This window comes from Oncorhynchus nerka, unplaced genomic scaffold (genome assembly GCF_034236695.1).
Source record: "Oncorhynchus nerka isolate Pitt River unplaced genomic scaffold, Oner_Uvic_2.0 unplaced_scaffold_2521, whole genome shotgun sequence".
Taxonomy (NCBI): Eukaryota; Metazoa; Chordata; class Actinopteri; order Salmoniformes; family Salmonidae; genus Oncorhynchus; species Oncorhynchus nerka.
The window spans coordinates 5909-27848 of record NW_027038777.1 but is presented as its reverse complement, the minus strand read 5'-3'; the positions used below and the strand labels follow the sequence as shown (position 1 = coordinate 27848).

Below are 21940 nucleotides of genomic sequence, written 5' to 3'. Positions count from 1 at the left end.
AGCCTGCTGTCTCTCTCTCCTTTGTTGTAGCCTGCTGTCTCTCTCTCCTTTGTTGTAGCCTGCTGTCTCTCTCTCCTTTGTTGTAGCCTGCTGTCTCTCTCTCTTTGTTGTAGCCTGCTGTCTCTCTCTCCTTTGTTGTAGCCTGCTGTCTCTCTCTCCTTTGTTGTAGCCTGCTGTCTCTCCCTCTATTGTTGTAGCCTGCTGTCTCTCTCTCCTTTGTTGTAGCCTGCTGTCTCTCTCTCCTTTGTTGTAGCCTGCTGTCTCTCTCTCCTTTGTTGTAGCCTGCTGTCTCTCTCTCCTTTGTTGTAGCCTGCTGTCTCTCTCCTCCTTTGTTGTAGCCTGCTGTCTCTCTCTCCTTTGTTGTAGCCTGCTGTCTCTCCCTCCTTTGTTGTAGCCTGCTGTCTCTCTCTCCTTTGTTGTAGCCTGCTGTCTCTCTCTCCTTTGTTGTAGCCTGCTGTCTCTCTCTCCTTTGTTTGTAGCCTGCTGTCTGCTGTCTCTCTCCTTTGTTGTAGCCTGCTGTCTCTCTCTCCTTTGTTGTAGCCTGCTGTCTCTCTCCTTTGTTGTAGCCTGCTGTCTCTCTCTCCTTTGTTGTAGCCTGCTGTCTCTCTCTCCTTTGTTGTAGCCTGCTGTCTCTCCCTGTATTGTTGTAGCCTGCTGTCTCTCTCTCCTTTGTTGTAGCCTGCTGTCTCTCTCTCCTTTGTTGTAGCCTGCTGTCTCTCTCTCCTTTGTTGTAGCCTGCTGTCTCTGCTGTCTCTCCTCTTTGTTGTAGCCTGCTGTCTCTCTCTCTTTTGTTGTAGCCTGCTGTCTCTCTCTCCTTTGTTGTAGCCTGCTGTCTCTCTCTCCTTTGTTGTAGCCTGCTGTCTCTCTCTCTATTGTTGTAGCCTGCTGTCTCTCTCTCCTTTGTTGTAGCCTGCTGTCTCTCTCTCCTTTGTTGTAGCCTGCTGTCTCTCTCTCCTTTGTTGTAGCCTGCTGTCTCTCTCTCCTTTGTTGTAGCCTGCTGTCTCTCTCTCCTTTGTTGTAGCCTGCTGTCTCTCTCTCCTTTGTTGTAGCCTGCTGTCTCTCTCTCCTTTGTTGTAGCCTGCTGTCTCTCTCTCCTTTTGTTGTAGCCTATTGTTGTAGCCTGCTGTCTCTCTCTCCTTTGTTGTAGCCTGCTGTCTCTCTCTCTCTTTGTTTGTAGCCTGCTGTCTCTCCCCTCTATTGTTGTAGCCTGCTGTCTCTCTCTCCTTTGTTGTAGCCTGCTGTCTCTCTCTCCTTTGTTGTAGCCTGCTGTCTCTCTCTCCTTTGTTGTAGCCTGCTGTCTCTCTCTCTATTGTTGTAGCCTGCTGTCTCTCTCTCCTTTGTTGTAGCCTGCTGTCTCTCTCTCTCCTTTGTTGTAGCCTGCTGTCTCTCTCTCTCCTTTGTTGTAGCCTGCTGTCTCTCTCTCCTTTGTTGTAGCCTGCTGTCTCTCTCTCTCCTTTGTTGTAGCCTGCTGTCTCTCTCTCCTTTGTTGTAGCCTGCTGTCTCTCTCTCCTTTGTTGTAGCCTGCTGTCTCTCTCTCCTTTGTTGTAGCCTGCTGTCTCTCTCTCTATTGTTGTAGCCTGCTGTCTCTCTCTCTATTGTTGTAGCCTGCTGTCTCTCTCTCCTTTGTTGTAGCCTGCTGTCTCTCTCTCTATTGTTGTAGCCTGCTGTCTCTCTCTCCTTTGTTGTAGCCTGCTGTCTCTCTCCCTGTATTGTTGTAGCCTGCTGTCTCTCTCTCCTTTGTTGTAGCCTGCTGTCTCTCTCTCCTTTGTTGTAGCCTGCTGTCTCTCTCTCCTTTGTTGTAGCCTGCTGTCTCTCTCTCCTTTGTTGTAGCCTGCTGTCTCTCTCTCTATTGTTGTAGCCTGCTGTCTCTCTCTCCTTTGTTGTAGCCTGCTGTCTCTCTCTCTATTGTTGTAGCCTGCTGTCTCTCTCTCCTTTGTTGTAGCCTGCTGTCTCTCCCTCTATTGTTGTAGCCTGCTGTCTCTCTCTCCTTTGTTGTAGCCTGCTGTCTCTCTCTCCTTTGTTGTAGCCTGCTGTCTCTCTCTCTATTGTTGTAGCCTGCTGTCTCTCTCTCCTTTGTTGTAGCCTGCTGTCTCTCTCTCCTCTTTGTTGTAGCCTGCTGTCTCTCTCTCCTTTGTTGTAGCCTGCTGTCTCTCTCTCCTTTGTTGTAGCCTGCTGTCTCTCTCTCCTTTGTTGTAGCCTGCTGTCTCTCTCTCCTTTGTTGTAGCCTGCTGTCTCTCTCTCCTTTGTTGTAGCCTGCTGTCTCTCTCCTCTATTGTTGTAGCCTGCTGTCTCTCTCTCTTTGTTGTAGCCTGCTGTCTCTCTCTCCTTTGTTGTAGCCTGCTGTCTCTCTCTCCTTTGTTGTAGCCTGCTGTCTCTCTCTCCTTTGTTGTAGCCTGCTGTCTCTCTCTCCTTTGTTGTAGCCTGCTGTCTCTCTCTCCCTGTATTGTTGTAGCCTGCTGTCTCTCTCTCCTTTGTTGTAGCCTGCTGTCTCTCCCTCTATTGTTGTAGCCTGCTGTCTCTCTCTCCTTTGTTGTAGCCTGCTGTCTCTCTCTCCTTTGTTGTAGCCTGCTGTCTCTCTCTCCTTTGTTGTAGCCTGCTGTCTCTCTCTCCTTTGTTGTAGCCTGCTGTCTCTCTCTCCTTTGTTGTAGCCTGCTGTCTCTCTCCCTGTATTGTTGTAGCCTGCTGTCTCTCTCTCCTTTGTTGTAGCCTGCTGTCTCTCTCTCCTTTGTTGTAGCCTGCTGTCTCTCTCTCTTTGTTGTAGCCTGCTGTCTCTCTCTCCTTTGTTGTAGCCTGCTGTCTCTCTCTCCTTTGTTGTAGCCTGCTGTCTCTCTCTCCTTTGTTGTAGCCTGCTGTCTCTCTCTCCTTTGTTGTAGCCTGCTGTCTCTCTCTCCTTTGTTGTAGCCTGCTGTCTCTCTCTCTATTGTTGTAGCCTGCTGTCTCTCTCCTCCTATTGTTGTAGCCTGCTGTCTCTCTCTCCTTTGTTGTAGCCTGCTGTCTCTCTCTCCTTTGTTGTAGCCTGCTGTCTCTCTCTCCTTTGTTGTAGCCTGCTGTCTCTGTCTCTCCTTTGTTGTTGTAGCCTGCTGTCTCTCTCTCCTTTGTTGTAGCCTGCTGTCTCTCTCTCCTTTGTTGTAGCCTGCTGTCTCTCTCTCCTGTGTTGTAGCCTGCTGTCTCTCTCTCCCTGTATTGTTGTAGCCTGCTGTCTCTCCTCTTTGTTGTAGCCTGCTGTCTCTCTCTCTTTGTTGTAGCCTGCTGTCTCTCCCTCCTTTGTTGTAGCCTGCTGTCTCTCCCCTTTGTGTATTGTCTGTTGTAGCCTGCTGTCTCTCTCTCCTTTGTTGTAGCCTGCTGTCTCTCTCTCCTGTTGTAGCCTGTTGTTGTAGCCTGCTGTCTCTCTCTCCTTTGTTGTAGCCTGCTGTCTCTCTCTCCTTGTTGTAGCCTGCTGTCTCTCTCTCCTTTGTTGTAGCCTGCTGTCTCTCTCTCCTTTGTTGTAGCCTGCTGTCTCTCTCTCCTGTGTTGTTGCTGTCTCTCTCCTTTTTGTAGCCTGCTGTCTCTCTCTCCTTTGTTGTAGCCTGCTGTCTCTCTCTCCTGTGTTGTAGCCTGCTGTCTCTCTCTCCTTTGTTGTAGCCTGCTGTCTCTCTCTCCTTTGTTGTAGCCTGCTGTCTCTCTCTCCTTTGTTGTAGCCTGCTGTTGTAGCCTGCTGTCTCTCTCTCCTTTGTTGTAGCCTGCTGTCTCTCTCTCTATTGTTGTAGCCTGCTGTCTCTCTCTCTATTGTTGTAGCCTGCTGTCTCTCTCTCCTTTGTTGTAGCCTGCTGTCTCTCCCTCTATTGTTGTAGCCTGCTGTCTCTCTCTCCTTTGTTGTAGCCTGCTGTCTCTCCCTCTATTGTTGTAGCCTGCTGTCTCTCCCTCTATTGTTGTAGCCTGCTGTCTCTCCCTCCTTTGTTGTAGCCTGCTGTCTCTCTCCTCCTTTGTTGTAGCCTGCTGTCTCTCTCTCCTGTCTCTCTCTCCTATTGTTGTAGCCTGCTGTCTCTCCTCCTTTGTTGTAGCCTGCTGTCTCTCTCTCTTTGTTGTAGCCTGCTGTCTCTCTCTCTCTTGTTGTAGCCTGCTGTCTCTCTCTCCTTTGTTGTAGCCTGCTGTCTCTCCTCTTTGTTGTAGCTCTCTCTCCTCTCCTTTGTTGTAGCCTGCTGTCTCTCCTCCTTTGTTGTAGCCTGCTGTCTCTCTCCCTCCTGTGTTATAGCCTGCTGTCTCTCCCTCCTGTGTTGTAGCCTGCTGTCTCTCTCCCTCCTGTGTTGTAGCCTGCTGTCTCTCTCTCCTTTGTTGTAGCCTGCTGTCTCTCTCTCCATTGTTGTAGCCTGCTGTCTCTCTCTCCTTTGTTGTAGCCTGCTGTCTCTCTCTCCTTTGTTGTAGCCTGCTGTCTCTCTCTCCTTTGTTGTAGCCTGCTGTCTCTCTCTCCTTTGTTGTAGCCTGCTGTCTCTCTCTCCTTTGTTGTAGCCTGCTGTCTCTCTCTCCTTTGTTGTAGCCTGCTGTCTCTCTCTCCTTTGTTGTCTCTCTCTCTCTTTGTTGTAGCCTGCTGTCTCTTCCTCCTTTGTTGTAGCCTGCTGTCTCTCTCTCCTTTGTTGTAGCCTGCTGTCTCTCTCTCCTTTGTTGTAGCCTGCTGTCTCTCTCTCCTTTGTTGTAGCCTGCTGTCTCTCTCTCTATTGTTGTAGCCTGCTGTCTCTCTCTCTTTGTTGTAGCCTGCTGTCTCTCTCTCCTTTGTTGTAGCCTGCTGTCTCTCTCCTCCTTTGTTGTAGCCTGCTGTCTCTCTCTCCTTTGTTGTAGCCTGCTGTCTCTCTCTCCTTTGTTGTAGCCTGCTGTCTCTCTCTCCTTTGTTGTAGCCTGCTGTCTCTCTCTCTCTTTGTTGTAGCCTGCTGTCTCTCCCTCTATTGTTGTAGCCTGCTGTCTCTCTCTCCTTTGTTGTAGCTATTGTTGTGCTGTCTCTCTCTCCTTTGTTGTAGCCTGCTGTCTCTCTCTCCTTTGTTGTAGCCTGCTGTCTCTCCCTCTATTGTTGTAGCCTGCTGTCTCTCTCTCCTTTGTTGTAGCCTGCTGTCTCTCCCTCTATTGTTGTAGCCTGCTGTCTCTCCCTCTATTGTTGTAGCCTGCTGTCTCTCTCTCCTTTGTTGTAGCCTGCTGTCTCTCCCTCTATTGTTGTAGCCTGCTGTCTGTTGTAGCCTGCTGTCTCTCTCTATTGTTGTAGCCTGCTGTCTCTCTCTCCTTTGTTGTAGCCTGCTGTCTCTCTCTCCTTTGTTGTAGCCTGCTGTCTCTCTCTCCTTTTGTTGTAGCCTGCTGTCTCTCTCTCCTTTGTTGTAGCTGTCTCTCTGTCTCTCTCTCCTTTGTTGTAGCCTGCTGTCTCTCTCTCTTTGTTGTAGCCTGCTGTCTCTCTCCTTTTGTTGTAGCCTGCTGTCTCTCTCTCTTTGTTGTGCTGCCTCTCTGTCTCTCTCTCCTTTCTCCTTTGTTGTAGCCTGCTGTCTCTCTCCTTTGTTGTAGCCTGCTGTCTCTCTCTCCTTGTTGTAGCCTGCTGTCTCTCTCTCCTTTGTTGTAGCCTGCTGTCTCTCTCTCCTTTGTTGTAGCCTGCTGTCTCTCCCTCTATTGTTGTAGCCTGCTGTCTCTCTCTCCTTTGTTGTAGCCTGCTGTCTCTCTCTCCTTTGTTGTAGCCTGCTGTCTCTCTCTCCTTTGTTGTAGCCTGCTGTCTCTCCCTCTAGTGTTGTAGCCTGCTGTCTCTCTCTCCTTTGTTGTAGCCTGCTGTCTCTCCCTCTAGTGTTGTAGCCTGCTGTCTCTCCCTCTAGTGTTGTAGCCTGCTGTCTCTCTCTCTCCTTTGTTGTAGCCTGCTGTCTCTCTCCTCTATTGTTGTAGCCTGCTGTCTCTCCCTCTATTGTTGTAGCCTGCTGTCTCTCTCTCCTTTGTTGTAGCCTGCTGTCTCTCTCTCCTTTGTTGTAGCCTGCTGTCTCTGTCTCTCTCCTCCTTGTTGTAGCCTGCTGTCTCTCCTCTGTTGTTGTAGCCTGTCTGTCTCTCTCTCCTTTGTTGTAGCCTGCTGTCTCTCCCTCCTTTGTTTGTAGCCTGCTGTCTCTCTCTCCTTTGTTGTAGCCTGCTGTCTCTCTCTCCTTTGTTGTAGCCTGCTGTCTCTCTCTCCTTTGTTGTAGCCTGCTGTCTCTCTCTCTTTGTTGTAGCCTGCTGTCTCTCTCTCCTTTGTTGTAGCCTGCTGTCTCTCTCTCCTTTGTTGTAGCCTGCTGTCTCTCTCTCTCCTTTTGTAGCCTGCTGTCTCTCTCTCCTTTTGTTGTAGCCTGCTGTCTCTCTCTCCTTTGTTGTAGCCTGCTGTCTCTCTCTCCTTTGTTGTAGCCTGCTGTCTCTCTCTCCTTTGTTGTAGCCTGCTGTCTCTCTCTCCTTTGTTGTAGCCTGCTGTCTCTCTCCCTGTATTGTTGTAGCCTGCTGTCTCTCTCTCCTTTGTTGTAGCCTGCTGTCTCTCTCTATTATTTGCCTGCTGCTCTGCTTCTCTCTCCTTTGTTGTAGCTCTCTCTCCTTTGTTGTAGCCTGCTGTCTCTCTCTCTTTGTTGTAGCCTGCTGTCTCTCTCTCCTTTGTTGTAGCCTGCTGTCTCTCTCTCCTTTGTTGTAGCCTGCTGTCTCTCTCTCTCTTTGTTGTAGCCTGCTGTCTCTCTCTCTCTCCTTTGTTGCCCTGCTGTTGTAGCCTGCTGTCTCTCTCTCCTTTGTTGTAGCCTGCTGTCTCTCTCTCCTTTGTTGTAGCCTGCTGTCTCTCTCTCTATTGTTGTAGCCTGCTGTCTCTCTCTCCTTTGTTGTAGCCTGCTGTCTCTCTCTCCTGTGTTGTAGCCTGCTGTCTCTCCCTTTGTTTAATATGCCTGTCTATCTATTCCTTTTTGTAGCCTGCTGTCTCTCCCTCTATTGTTGTAGCCTGCTGTCTCTCTCTCCCTTTTGTTGTAGCCTGCTGTCTCTCTCTCCTTTGTTGTAGCCTGCTGTCTCTCTCTCTATTGTTGTAGCCTGCTGTCTCTCTCTCTCTTTGTTGTAGCCTGCTGTCTCTCTCTCCTTTGTTGTAGCCTGCTGTCTCTCTCTCTTTGTTGTAGCCTGCTGTCTCTCTCTCCTTTGTTGTAGCCTGCTGTCTCTCTCTCCTTTGTTGTAGCCTGCTGTCTGTCCAACAAATCTCTGGTTGTCCAAGCTGCAGCCACCCTTGTTGACCCATCCCCTCTTTGTTGACACCTCGCCTGCTGTCCCGTCCCCTCCTTTGTTGTAGACCCATCCTGTGTTGTAGCCTGCTGTCTCTCCCATCCTCTGTGACCCTGTCTCCCTGTTGGCCTGCTGTCTCCTCCTACTGGCCTGCATCCCTGCTGGTTGTAGCCTGCTCTCCTCTCCTGGCCCATCCCCTACTGGCCCATCCACTGCTGGCCCTGTCCCCCACTGTCCCTGCTGTCTCTCCACTGTCCCATCCCCTACTGGCCCATCCTCCTTTGTTGGCCTGCTGTCCCCTCCTTTGTTGGCACTGGTCTCTCTCCCTTTGTGGCCCTCTCTCCTGTGTGGCCTGCTGTCATCCCCTCCTGGCCCATCCACTGCTGGCCCATCCCCCACTGGCCTGCTGTCCATCCCCTCTCCTCCTTTGTTGGCCCATCCCTGCTGTTGTAATCTCTCCTTTGCTGTCTGTCCTCCTTTGTTTGTAGCCTGCTGTCTTTCCTACTGGCCCTGTCTCTCTCTCTTGTTGTTGTAGCCTGCTGTCTCTCCCCTTTGTTGGCCTGCTGTCTCTCTCTCCTTTGTTGCAGCCTCCCCTCTCCTTTGTTTAGCCTGCTGTCTCTCCTCTTTTGTTGTAGCCTGCTGTCTCTCTCTCCTTTGTTGTAGCCTGCTGTCTCCCTGATTGTTGGCCTGTCTCTCTCTCCTGTGTTGTAGCCTCTCTCTCTAGTGTGGCCTAGCCTGTCTGGCCTCATTCCCTGCTGTCTCTTCTCTATTGTTGTAACTGCTGTCTCTCCATCTCCTACTGGCCCTGTCTCTCCCTTTGTTGTGGCCTGCTGTCCTCTGCTGGCCTGCTGTCTATCCCCTAGTGCTGCCCTCTCTCCTTTGTTGGCCCTGTCTCCCTACTGGCCCATCCTGCTGGCCCATCCTCCCTCTTTGGCCCTGTCTCCCTATTGTTGCCCATCCTCCTCTCCTTTGTTGTGACCTGCTGTCTCTCCTCCTTTATTTGGCCTGCTGTCCCCTAATGGCCCTCTCCTTTGTTGTAGCCTGCTGTCTCTCCTCTGTTGTTTGTGGCCTGCTGTCTCCATCCTTTGTTGTGGCCTGCTGTCTCCTGTATTGTTGTAGCCTGCTGTCTCTCTCTCCTTTGTTGTAGCCTGCTGTCCCCTCCTGTTGTAGCCTGCTGTCTCTCCCTGTTGTAGCCCTGTCTCTCTCTCCAACTGTTTGCCTGTGTCTCTCTCCTGTTGTATCCCCCCTCTATTGTTGGCCCATCCCTTTGTTGGCTGTCTCCCTCTATTGTTGTAGCCTGCTGTCTCCCCTCTACTGGCCCATCCCCTTTGCTGGCCCCCTCTTTGTCCCCTACTGGCTCATCCCCTAGTGGCCCCTCCTTTGTTGTAGCCTGCTGGCCCATCCCCTACTGGCCCATCCACTGCTGGCCCATCCCCTCTGGCCCATCCCTACTGGCCCATCCTGCTGCTGTCTCTCTCTCCTTTGTCCCTACTGGCCCATCCCTAGTGGCCTGCTGTTCGCCTGCTGGCCCATCCCCTACTGGCCCATCCACTGCTGGCCCTGTCCCCACTGGCCCATCCCCTACTGGCCCATCCCCTGCTGGCCCGTCCCCTACTGGCTCATCCCCTAGTGGCCCCTGCTATTGTTGTAGCCTGCTGGACCATCCCTTTGTTGTAGCCCATCCACTGCTGGCCTGCATCCCCCACTGGCCCTGTCCCCTACTGGCCCATCCCCTGCTTTGTTGCCCGTCTGTCCCCTACTTTTTGTAGCCTGCATCCACCTCTGTTGTTGTGGCCCCTCTCCTGCTGGCCCATCCCCTACTGGCCCATCCACTGCTGGCCCATCCCCCACTGGCCCATCCCCTACTGGCCCATCCCCCACTGGCCCATCCCCTACTTTGTTGCAATCCCCTACTTTGGCCCCTCCCTACTGGCCCATCCCTACTGGCCCATCCCTACTGGCCCATCCCCTACTGGCCCATCCCCTGCTGACCCATCCACTGCTGGCCCATCCCCTACTGGCCCATACCCTACTGGCCCATCCCCTGCTGTCCCCTCCCCTGCTGGCCCCTCCCCTGCTGACCCGTCCCCTGCTGGCCCATCCCCGCTGGCCCATCCCCCTGGCCCATCCCCTACTGGCCCATCCCCTACTGGCCCATCCCCTACTGGTCCATCCCCTGCTGGCCCCTCCCCTGCTGGCCCCTCCCCTGCTGGCCCATCCCCTGCTGGTCCATCCCCCCTGACCCCTCCCCTGCTGGCCCATCCCCTGCTGACCCATCCACTGCTGGCCCATCCCCTACTGGCCCATCCTCTACTGGCCCATCCCCTACTGGTCCAACCCCTGCTGTCCCCTCCCCTGCTGGCCCATCCCCTGCTGGCCGAACCCTGCTGGCCCATCCCTATTTTGTTGTAGCCTGCTTACCTCATCCCTGCTGGCCTGCTCCCTGGTTGGCCGCTCCACTGCTGGCCCATCCCCCACTGGCCCATCCCCTACTGGCCCATCCCCCACTGGCCCATCCCCTACTGGCCCATCCCCTACTGGCCCCTCTCCCCTACTGGACCATCCCCTACTGGCCCATCCCTACTGGCCCATCCCCTACTGGCCCATCCCCTGCTGGCCCATCCCCTGCTGGCCCCTCCCCTGCTGGCCCATCCCCTGCTGGCCCCTCCCCTGCTGACCCATCCCTGCTGGCCCATCCCCTGCTGGCCCATCCCCTGCTGACCCATCCACTGCTGGCCCATCCCTGCTGGCCCCTCCTCTGCTGGCCCATCCCATGCTGGCCCGAACCCCTGCTGGCCCATGCCCTGCTGGCCCCTCCCCTACTGACTGAACCCCTGCTGGCCCCTCCCCTGCCGACCCCTCCCTGCTGGCCCATCCCCTGCTGGCCCCTCCCCTGCTGGCCCATCCCCTGCTGGCCCCTCCCCCTCCCCTGCTGGCCTCTCCCCTGCTGGCCCATCCCCTGCTGGCCCCTCCCTGCTGGCCCATCCCTGTTGGCCCCTCCCCTGCTGGCCCCTCCTGCTGGCCCCTCCCCTGCTGACCCATCCTCTGCTGGCCAAACTCCTGCTGGCCCCTCCCTGCTGACCCATCCCTTACTGACCCTTCCCCTGCTGGCCCCTCTCCTGCTGGCCCCTCCCCTGCTGGCCCATCCGCTGCTGGCCCCTCCCCTGCTGGCCCCTCCCCTGCTGGCCCCTCCCCTGCTGACCCATCCCCTGCTGGCCCCTCCCCTGCTGGCCCCTCCCTGCTGACCCATCCCTTGCTGGCCCATCCCCTGCTGACCCATCCCCTACTGACCCCTCCCCTGCTGACCCATCCCTTGCTGGCCCATCCCCTGCTGACCCATCCCCTACTGACCCCTCCCCTGCTGACCCATCCCTTGCTGGCCCCTCCCCTGCTGACCCATCCCTTGCTGGCCCATCCCCTGCTGACCCATCCCCTACTGACCCCTCCCCTGCTGACCCCTCTCCTGCTGACCCATCCCCTGCTGACCCATCCCCTACTGACCCATCCCCTGCTGACCCATCCCCTACTGACCCATCCCCTGCTGGCCCCTCTCCTGCTGGCCCCTCCCTGCTGGCCGAACCCCTGCTGGCCACTCCCCTGCTTTGGCCCCTCCCCTGCCGGCCCCTCCTCCTGCCGGCCCCTCCTGCTGGCCGAACCCTGCTGGCCACTCCCCTGCCGGCCCCTCCCCTGCCGGCCCTCCCCTGCTGGCCCATCCACTTCCTGGCCCATTCCCTGCTGGCCCCTCCCCTCCTGGCCACTGTTGTTTATTTCTTATACCACTTGGACACTCCCACCAGCAGTACTGCACCACAATTGGCCTCAACCACGACAGTACCTGAGACACAGGGATTACATGAGTCCCCTGAGTCACTGACTTGAATCCTCATAATCGTATAGTTCTGATTTTACAATAAAATATATGACAGTACCTCTGGCTTTCCGATGGCCCCTCAGCTGTTTCCTCACACCTTTGGCAATGTGCCACAGGTCATATTCATGCCAGATATCAGCAGGGAGTCCCACAAGTGCACCCTCACACTTGGAAGCCTGTCAGTGGCCAGGGTTTCCTTACTGCATCCTTGAGTCTGGTAGTAATAATGGTATGATGCCTGTCAGTTGCCAGGCTTTCATTACAGCATCAATGGGCCTGTTAGGTTAATAATACAATCCTTATTACTAAAGGTACCTACGCCCTCTTCATACGTCCTCCAAATACACACCCTTACAACCCTTAGACTAGCTAGAGAATTTAGGTTTGGCTTTAGCTTACCTCAAAGTGTTGCAGGCATCTCTCCTGTCCCTCCGTCTCCAACCAGTAGCTGTTCTTCACTTAGGTCACATGCACAGTCTCCTGGGGGAGGATCAGGTGGGAAGCAGAGTCCAGGATAGTGTGAGAGCCAAAGGAAGAACAGTGTCCTGGTGGAAGATCAGGTGGGAAGCAGAGTTCAGGATGCCTGCTGTCTCTCTCTCCTTTGTTGTAGCCTGCTGTCTCTCTCTCCATTGTTGTAGCCTGCTGTCTACTGTCTCTCCCTCTATTGTTGTAGCCTGCTGTCTCTCCCTCCTGTGTTGTAGCCTGCTGTCTCTCTCTCTATTGTTGTAGCCTGCTGTCTCTCTCTCTATTGTTGTAGCCTACTGTCTCTCTCTCCTTTGTTGTAGCCTGCTGTCTCTCTCTCCCTGTATTGTTGTAGCCTGCTGTCTCTCCCTGTATTGTTGTAGCCTGCTGTCTCTCTCTCCTTTGTTGTAGCCTGCTGTCTCTCTCTCCTTTGTTGTAGCCTGCTGTCTCTCTCTCCTGTGTTGTAGCCTGCTGTCTCTCTCCTTTGTTGTAGCCTGCTGTCTCTCTCTCCTTTGTTGTAGCCTGCTGTCTCTCCCTCTATTGTTGTAGCCTGCTGTCTCTCTCCTTTGTTGTAGCCTGCTGTCTCTCTCTCCTTTGTTGTAGCCTGCTGTCTCTCCCTCTATTGTTGTAGCCTGCTGTCTCTCTCTCCTTTGTTGTAGCCTGCTGTCTCTCTCTCCTGTGTTGTAGCCTGCTGTCTCTCTCTCCTTTGTTGTAGCCTGCTGTCTCTCTCTCCTTTGTTGTAGCCTGCTGTCTCTCTCTCCTTTGTTGTAGCCTGCTGTCTCTCTCTCCTTTGTTGTAGCCTGCTGTCTCTCTCTCCTTTGTTGTAGCCTGCTGTCTCTCTATCCTTTGTTGTAGCCTGCTGTCTCTCTCTCCTTTGTTGTAGCCTGCTGTCTCTCTCTCCTTTGTTGTAGCCTGCTGTCTGTCCAACAAATAGCTGTGGTCCAAGGCAGCCACCCTGCTGACCCATCCCCTAGAGACACCTCGCCTGCTGGCCCGTCCCCTGCTGACCCATCCCCTGCTTGCCCATCCTCTGCTGACCCCTCCCCTGCTGGCCCGTCCCCTACTGGCCCATCCCCTGCTGGCCCGTCCCCTACTGGCCCATCCCCTACTGGCCCATCCACTGCTGGCCCAGCCCCCACTGTCCCGCCCCCACTGTCCCATCCCCTACTGGCCCATCCCCTGCTGGCCCGTCCCCTACTGGCTCATCCCCTAGTGGCCCCTCGCCTGCTGGCCCATCCCCTACTGGCCCATCCACTGCTGGCCCATCCCCCACTGGCCCATCCCCTACTGGCCCATCCCTGCTGGCCCGTCCCCTACTGGCCCATCCCCTAGTGGCCCATCCCCTACTGGCCCATCCCCTACTGGCCCATCCACTGCTGGCCCATCCCCCACTGGCCCGTCCCCTACTGGCCCATCCCCTGCTGGCCCGTCCCCTACTGGCTCATCCCCTAGTGGCCCCTCGCCTGTTGGCCCATTCCCTACTGGCCCATCCACTGCTGGCCCATCCCCCACTGGCCCATCCCCTACTGGCCCATCCCTGCTGGCCCGTCCCCTACTGGCCCATCCCCTAGTGGCCCATCCCTGCTGGCCCATCCCCTACTGGCCCATCCACTGCTGGCCCATCCCCCACTGGCCCGTCCCCTACTGGCCCATCCCCTGCTGGCCCGTCCCCTACTGGCTCATCCCCTAATGGCCCCTCTCCTGTTGGCCCATCCCCTACTGGCCCATCCACTGCTGGCCCATCCCCCACTGGCCCATCCCCTACTGACACCTCCCCTGCTGGCCCGTCCCTACTGGCCCGTCCCCTACTGGCCCATCCCCTACTGGCCCATCCACTGCTGGCCCATCCCCACTGGCCCATCCCCTACTGGCCCATCCCCTGCTGGCCCTGTCCCCTACTGGCTCATCCCCTAGTGGCCCCTCGCCTGCTGGCCCATCCCCTACTGGCCCATCCACTGCTGGCCCATCCCCCACTGGCGGACCATCCCCTACTGGCCCATCCCTGCTGGCCCGTCCCCTACTGGCCCATCCCCTAGTGGTCCCTTCGCCTGCTGGCCCATCCCCTACTGGCCCATCCACTGCTGGCCCATCCCCCACTGGCCCATCCCCTACTGGCCCATCCCCTGCTGGCCCGTCCCCTACTGGCTCATCCCCTAGTGGCCCCTCGCCTGCTGGACCATCCCCTATTGGCCCATCCACTGCTGGCCCATCCCCCACTGGCCCATCCCCTACTGGCCCATCCCCCTGCTGGCCGTCCCCTACTGGCCCATCCACCTAGTGGCCCCTCGCCTGCTGGCCCATCCCCTACTGGCCCATCCACTGCTGGCCCATCCCCCACTGGCCCATCCCCTACTGGCCCATCCCCACTGGCCCATCCCCTACTGGCAATCCCTACTGGCCCCTCCCCTACTGGCCCATCCCCTACTGGCCCATCCCTACTGGCCCATCCCCTACTGGCCATCCCCTGCTGACCCATCCACTGCTGGCCCATCCCCTACTGGCCCATCACCCTACTGGCCCATCCCCTGCTGTCCCCTCCCTGCTGGCCCCTCCCCTGCTGACCCGTCCCCTGCTGGCCCATCCCCCTGTTTATCCCCCTCCTGGTTGTAGCCTGCATCCCCTACTGGCCCCATCCCCTACTGGCCCATCCCCTACTGGTCCATCCCCTGCTGGCCCCTCCCTGCTGGCCCCTCCCCTGCTGGCCCATCCCCTGCTGGTCCATCCCCCTGACCCCTCCCCTGCTGGCCCATCCCCTGCTGACCCATCCACTGCTGGCCATCCCCTACTGGCCCATCCTCTACTGGCCCATCCCTACTGGTCCAACCCTGCTGTCCCCTCCTGCTGGCCCATCCCCTGCTGGCCGAACCCCTGCTGGCCCATCCCTGCTTACCCATCCCTGCTGGCCCATCCCCTGGTTGGCCGCTCCACTGCTGGCCCATCCCCCACTGGCCCATCCCCTACTGGCCCATCCCCCACTGGCCCATCCCCTACACTGGCCCATCCCCTACTGGCCCCTCCCTACTGGACCATCCCCTACTGGCCCATCCCCTACTGGCCCATCCCCTACTGGCCCATCCCCTGCTGGCCCATCCCCTGCTGGCCCCTCCCTGCTGGCCCATCCCCTGCTGGCCCCTCCCCTGCTGACCCATCCCCTGCTGGCCCATCCCCTGCTGGCCCATCCCCTGCTGACCCATCCACTGCTGGCCCATCCCTGCTGGCCCCTCCTCTGCTGGCCCATCCCATGCTGGCCCGAACCCCTGCTGGCCCATCCCCTGCTGGCCCCTCCTCTGCTGGCCCATCCCATGCTGGCCCGAACCCTGCTGACCCATCCCCCTGCTGGCCCCTCCCCTGCTGGCCCATCCCTGCTGGCCCTCCCCTGCCGACCCCTCCCCTGCTGGCCCATCCCCTGCTGGCCCCTCCCCTGCTGGCCCATCCCCTGCTGGCCCCTCCCCTGCTGGCCTCTCCCCTGCTGGCCCATCCCCTGCTGGCCCCTCCCCTGCTGGCCCATCCCCTGCTGGCCCCTCCCCTGCTGGCCCCTCCCCTGCTGGCCCCTCCCCTGCTGACCCATCCTCTGCTGGCCAAACTCCTGCTGGCCCCTCCCCTGCTGACCCATCCCTTACTGACCCTTCCCCTGCTGGCCCCTCTCCTGCTGGCCCCTCCCCTGCTGGCCCATCCGCTGCTGGCCCCTCCCCTGCTGGCCCCTCCCCTGCTGGCCCCTCCCTGCTGACCCATCCCTGCTGGCCCCTCCCCTGCTGGCCCCTCCCCTGCTGACCCATCCCTTGCTGGCCCATCCCCTGCTGACCCATCCCCCTACTGACCCCTCCCCTGCTGACCCATCCCTTGCTGGCCCATCCCCTGCTGACCCATCCCCTACTGACCCCTCCCTGCTGACCCATCCCTTGCTGGCCCCTCCCCCTGCTGACCCATCCCTTGCTGTCCCATCCCCTGCTGACCCATCCCCTACTGACCCCTCCCCTGCTGACCCCTCTCCTGCTGACCCCATCCCCTGCTGACCCATCCCCTACTGACCCATCCCCTGCTGACCCATCCCCTACTGACCCATCCCTGCTGGCCCCTCTCCTGCTGGCCCCTCCCCTGCTGGCCGAACCCCTGCTGGCCACTCCCCTGCCGCCCCTCCCCTGCCGGCCCCTCCCCTGCTGGCCCCTCCCTGCTGGCCCGAACCCCTGCTGGCCCTCCCCTGCCGGCCCCTCCCCTGCCGGCCCCTCCCCTGCTGGCCCATCCACTTCTGGCCCATTCCCTGCTGGCCCCTCCCCTCCTGGCCACTGTTGTTTATTTCTTATACCACTTGGACACTCCCACCAGCAGTACTGCACCACAATTGGCCTCAACCACGACAGTACCTGAGACACAGGGATTACATGAGTCCCCTGAGTCACTGACTTGAATCCTCATAATCGTATAGTTCTGATTTTACAATAAAATATATGACAGTACCTCTGGCTTTCCGATGGCCCCTCAGCTGTTTCCTCACACCTTTGGCAATGTGCCACAGGTCATATTCATGCCAGATATCAGCAGGGGAGTCCCACAAGTGCACCCTCACACTTGGAAGCCTGTCAGTGGCCAGGGTTTCCTTACTGCATCCTTGAGTCTGGTAGTAATAATGGTATGATGCCTGTCAGTTGCCAGGCTTTCATTACAGCATCAATGGGCCTGTTAGGTTAATAATACAATCCTTATTACTAAAGGTACCTACGCCCTCTTCATACGTCCTCCAAATACACACCCTTACAACCCTTAGACTAGCTAGAGAATTTAGGTTTGGCTTTAGCTTACCTCAAAGTGTTGCAGGCATCTCTCCTGTCCCTCCGTCTCCAACCAGTAGCTGTTCTTCACTTAGGTCACATGCACAGTCTCCTGGGGGAGGATCAGGTGGGAAGCAGAGTCCAGGATAGTGTGAGAGCCAAAGGAAGAACAGTGTCCTGGTGGAAGATCAGGTGGGAAGCAGAGTTCAGGATGGTGTAAGAGCCAAAGGAAGAACAGTCTCCCTGGGGGAAGCAGAGTCCAGGATGGTGTGAGAGCCAAAGGGAGATCAGTCTCCTGGGGGAAGATCAGGTGGGAAGCAGAGTCCATGATGGTGTGAGAGCCAAAGGGAGATCAGTCTCCTGGGGAAGCAGAGTCCAGGATGGTATAAGAGCCAAAGGAAGAACAGTCTCCTGGTGGAAGCAGAGTCCATGATGGTGTGAGAGCCAAAGGAAGAACAGTCTCCTGGGAAAGCAGAGTCCATGACGGTGTAAGAGCCAAAGGAAAAACAGTCTCCTGGGGAAGCAGAGTCCAGGATGGTGTGAGAGCCAAAGGAAGAACAGTCTCCTGGCGGAGGATCAGGTGGGAAGCAGAGTCCAGGATGGTGTGAGAGCCAAAGGAAGAACAGTCTCCCTGGGGGAAGCAGAGTCCATGATGGTGTGAGAGCCAAAGGAAGAACAGTCTCCTGGGGGAAGCAGAGTCCAGGATGGTGTGAGAGCCAAAGGAAGAACAGTCTCCTGGGGGAGGATCAGGTGGGAAGCAGAGTCCAGGATGGTGTGAGAGCCAAAGGAAGAACAGTCTCCCTGGGGAAGCAGAGTCCAGGATGGTGTAAGAGCCAAAGGAAGAACAGTCTCCTGGGGGAGGATCAGGTGGGAAGCAGAGTCCAGGATGGTGTGAGAGCCAAAGGAAGAACAGTCTCCCTGGGGAAGCAGAGTCCAGGATGGTGTAAGAGCCAAAGGAAGAACAGTCTCCTGGGGGAAGCAGAGTCCATGATGGTGTGAGAGCCAAAGGAAGAACAGTCTCCTGGGGGAGGATCAGGTGGGAAGCAGAGTCCAGGATGGTGTAAGAGCCAAAGGAAGAACAGTCTCCTAGGGGAAGCAGAGTCCAGGATGGTGTAAGAGCCAAAGGAAGAACAGTCTCCTGGGGGAAGCAGGGTTCAGGATGGTGTAAGAGCCAAAGGAAGAACAGTGGCCTGGCCAATCACACCGTGCCTCTCCGGATACAATCAGAGGACTGTCACCAATTGTAGCCAGAATGGCCTCTGTGTGCTGGGTCAACGTAGGGTTGATGTTGGTTTTGTGAACTGTCACAGCGACATGGACACCAGGCTGAGGAGGTGACATATTTCCACAAATATGGAGTGGGAGCCGCCAGTAAGGAAGAACGCTGATGGCACCAACAGATTCCCTGCTAACAACTTTCCCACTCTGGTCTGGGACTCCCACTTCCTCATGTCACCCATAACACTCTCTGTCTCCATGGTGATGGCAAAACCATTTATTTTCAGGGATGAACTGATAAGACCTGCTCGACATCCTGGCTCATGGCAGACATTGAACAACTCCTTCAGCTTGCTATCAAAGACTAATTCTTGGCTCGCACTGTGATGATTGTGATTCTGAGGTCTCAGGTTCACACAGAGAGTTCTGGTCTTCACTGATCTCCGTCAGCTCCATCTGCGGTGTAGTTCTGGTCTTCACTAATCTCTCTCTCCATCAGCTCCATCTGTCATGTAGTTCTGGTCTTCACTGATCTCACTCTCCATCAGCTCCGTCTGTCATGTAGTTCTGGTCTTCACTGATCTCACTCTCCATCAGCTCCATCTGTCATGTAGTTCTGGTCTTCACTGATCTCACTCTCCATCAGCTCCGTCTGTCATGTAGTTCTGGTCTTCACTGATCTCACTCTCCATCAGCTCCGTCTGTCATGTAGTTCTGGTCTTCACTGATCTCACTCTCCGTCAGCTCCATCGGTGGCGTATATGAGCAGGACTCTGTTGTATACTGATGGTCATGAGCGCAATCTATCTCTTTAGGGATGGTCCCGGTGGACCTCTTTAGTGATGGTTCCGGTGAATCTCTGTAGTGATGGTCCCGGAGAACCTCTTTAGTGAGGGTCCCAGTAAACCTCTTTAGTGATGGTCCCAGTAAACCTCTTTAGTGATGGTCCCAGTGGACCTCTTTAGTGATGGGCCTGGTGGACCTCTTTAGTGAGGGTCCCGGTGAAACTCTTTAGTGAGGGTCCCGGTGGACCTCTTTAGTGAGGGTACCGGTGGACTTCATTAGTGAGGGTCACAGTAAACCTCTTTAGTGAGGGTCCCGGTGGACCTCTTTAGTGATGGGCCCGGTGAACCTCTTTAGTGATGGTCCCGGTGAACCTCTTTAGTGAGGGTCACAGTAAACCTCTTTAGTGAGGGTCTCGGAGAACCTCTTTAGTGAGGGTTTCAGTAAATCTCTTTAGTGAGGGTCCAGGAGAACCTCTTTAGTGAGGGTCACAGTTAATCTCTTTAGTGAGGGTCCCGGAGAACCTCTTTAGTGAGGGTCCCAGTAAACCTCTTTAGTGAGGGTCCCGGAGAACATCTTTAGTGAGGGTCCCGGAGAACCTCTTTAGTGAGGGTCCCGGAGAACCTCTTTAGTGAGGGTCCCAGTAAACCTCTTTAGTGAGGGTCCCGGTGGACCTCTTTAGTGAGGGTCCCGTAGAACATCTTTAGTGAGGGTCCCGGTGGACCTCTTTAGTGAGGGTCCCGGAGAACATCTTTAGTGAGGGTCCCAGTGAACCTCTTTAGTGATGGTCCCGGTGGACCTCTTTAGTGATGGTCCAGGTAAACCTCTTTAGTGATGGTCACAGTAAACCTCTTTAGTGAGGGTCCCGGTGGACCTCTTTAGTGATGGTCCCGGTGGTTCCCTTCTCCAACGCAGCACAGGAACACTCTGGCAGAGTGTGGATGGGCCAGCAGAGATGGGCCAGCAGGGGAGGGGCCACCAGGGAGGGGCCACCAGGGAGGGGCCACCAGGAGGGGCCACCAGGGGAGGGGCCACCAGGGAGGGCCACCAGGGTCAGTTTGTCATGTTGTACTAACTGTTCTTTCCTGTTGGTAGAAAACAATTAAGGCATATTTTAGGCTATAGGTATATTCAAGAATCAGTGATGACAGATTGTCTTGAAATAAACAATAGTCTTAGAAATAACATGGATTTGCATGTGCCCTCCTCTCCTCGTCTCCTCCAGGATGAAAACCTTTTCAGGGATGAAGATGTCATACTGAAAACAAATTAATGTTTTGTTAAGGAAACTGATCCAAAATGTATCAGTTGGCGTTAACAAGTCACCTTTCTTGTCAAAAGTTACTTGTTGTTGCCATCTTCACTCTCTTCGATTCACTCTCCGTGTGAAAACGCAATACCACGGACAATTTGCTGATTCCTGACAGTTGATGCACTGGCATCAGTTGTTACTATGGCAATTTAAAATGGTGTTGACCATAGCTCAAATAAACATTGTTGAAAAATAGTAAAAATACTAAATCTAGAGATTTTTTATGTTAAATACACATGTTTAAGATTAGTGAATGCATCTCTGTCCTTAGTTTCCCTTTGAAGGATTGTGTGTATATTGTTTTGTATTGCTAGGTAATACTTCACTTTTGGAGCTCGAAACACAAGCATTTCGCTGTACCTGCGATAACGTCAAAAAATGTGTGTTTGCCAAGGTCCTCGCTAACAGAGTGTGCAAAGCTGTCATCAAGGCAAAAGGGTGGCTACTTTGAAGAATCTCAAATATAAAATATGTTTTGATTTGTTTAACACTTTTTTGGTTACTACATGATTCCCTTGTTGTTATTTCATAGTTTTAACATTTTCATTATTATTCTACAAAGTAGAAAATCGTTTTTTTAAATAAAGAAAAACTCTGGAATGAGTAGGTCCAAACTTCTAGTGGCATCGGTAACATGGGAGCTGGACGAGGACATTGAGTGGCACCGGTAACATGGGAGCTGGACGCGGACATTGAGTGGCACCGGTAACATGGGAGCTGGACGAGGACATTGAGTGGCACCGGTAACATGGGAGCTGGACGAGGACATTGAGTGGCACCGGTAACATGGGAGCTGGACGAGGACATTGAGTGGCACCGGTAACATGGGAGCTGGACGCGGACATTGAGTGGCATCGGTAACATGGGAGCTGGACGCGGACATTGAGTGGCATCGGTAACATGGGAGCTGGACGAGGACATTGAGTGGCACCGGTAACATGGGAGCTGGACGAGGACATTGAGTGGCATCGGTAACATGGGAGCTGGACGAGGACATTGAGTGGCACCGGTAACATGGGAGCTGGACGCGGACATTGAGTGGCATCGGTAACATGGGAGCTGGACGAGGACATTGAGTGGCACCGGTAACATGGGAGCTGGACGAGGACATTGAGTGGCATCGGTAACATGGGAGCTGGACGAGGACATTGAGTGGCACCGGTAACATGGGAGCTGGACGCGGACATTGAGTGGCATCGGTAACATGGGAGCTGGACGCAGACATTGAGCGGTGGTAATTTCCTTATCATTTTCTAGACAGATTTTAAATGTTCCTGTTTTGACTAATTTAATAGAGTGAGTTAGGTCTGCTCTATATCAAATTAGCATACCCCCTGAGTCTCTTCACTGTTTCACACCTGGTATTTTGGTGATTGGGACTACCAGCTCTCTGTAACCTAGAGGGCAACCAGTGGGTCCATCTCTTCTATAACATGTTTCTTGTAGAATGACAATGTCTGTATTTTCAGTTTATTTGATATAGTCTGGGTTTGTTCCTCCTCTCTCTCCCCACTCCCCTCTCTCTCTCTCTCTCCCTCTCCCTCTCTCTCCCTCTCTCTCTCTCCCCTCTCCCTCTCTCTCCCCCTCTCTATCTCTCTCCCTCTCCCCCTCTCTCTCTCCCTCTCCCCCTCTCTCTCTCTCTCCCCTCTCCTCCCCCCTCTCTCTCTCTCTCCCTCTCCCGCTCCCTCTCCCCTCTCTCTCTCTCCCTCTCCCCTCTCTCTCTCCCTCTCCCCCTCTCTCTCCCCCTCTCTCTCTCCTCTCCCCCTCCCTCTCCCTCTCTCTCTCTCTCTCTCTCTCTCTCCCTCTCTCTCTCTCTCCCTCTCCCCTCTCTCTCTCCCTCTCCCCTCTCTCTCCCTCTCTCTATCTCTCCCTCTCCCCCTCTCTCTCTCCCTCTCCCCCTCCCTCTCCCCCTCTCTCTCTCTCTCTCTCTCTCTCCCTCTCTCTCTCTCTCCCTCTCCCCCTCTCTCTCTCCCTCTCCCCCTCTCTCTCTCCCTCTCCCCCTCTCTCTCTCCCTCTCTCCATCTCCAAACAGACTATACGATATGTGGCCGGTAAAAAAATCTGCCAATGTTTTTAAAAACCCAAATCATACATTTCAGTGGTATTAGACCTGGGCCAGGTTAGGAGTGGTATTAGACCTGGGCCAGGTTAAGAGTGGTATTAGACCTGGGCCAGGTTAGGAGTGGTATTAGACCTGGGCCAGGTTAAGAGTGGTATTAGACCTGGGCCAGGTTAAGAGTGGTATTAGACCTGGGCCAGGTTAGGAGTGGTATTAGACCTGGGCCAGGTTAAGAGTGGTATTAGACCTGGGCCAGGTTAGGAGTG

General features: G+C 55.3%; 1 protein-coding gene across 1 annotated transcript; it reads left to right on the top strand.

Moving 5' to 3' along the window:
* Positions 1–11145: 11145 nt before the first annotated feature.
* Positions 11146–15263, top strand: LOC135567137 (basic proline-rich protein-like). The gene is made up of 2 exons (XM_065014594.1): positions 11146–11265; positions 13815–15263. Exons 1-2 carry the CDS (start codon positions 11146–11148, stop codon positions 15261–15263), a joined length of 1569 nt encoding a protein of 522 aa, XP_064870666.1.
* The last annotated feature ends 6677 nt before the right edge of the window (positions 15264–21940 follow it).

What these genes read in the sequence shown, in the direction of transcription:
- LOC135567137 (XM_065014594.1), top strand. Translation starts at nt 11,146, where the DNA reads ATGGCCCCTCAGCTGTTTCCTCACACCTTTGGCAATGTGCCACAGGTC. An exon ending in GAAGCCTGTCAGTGGCCAGG is followed by an intron (nt 11,266 to 13,814) that starts GTTTCCTTACTG and finishes CCATCCACCTAG; the next exon opens with TGGCCCCTCGCCTGCTGGCC.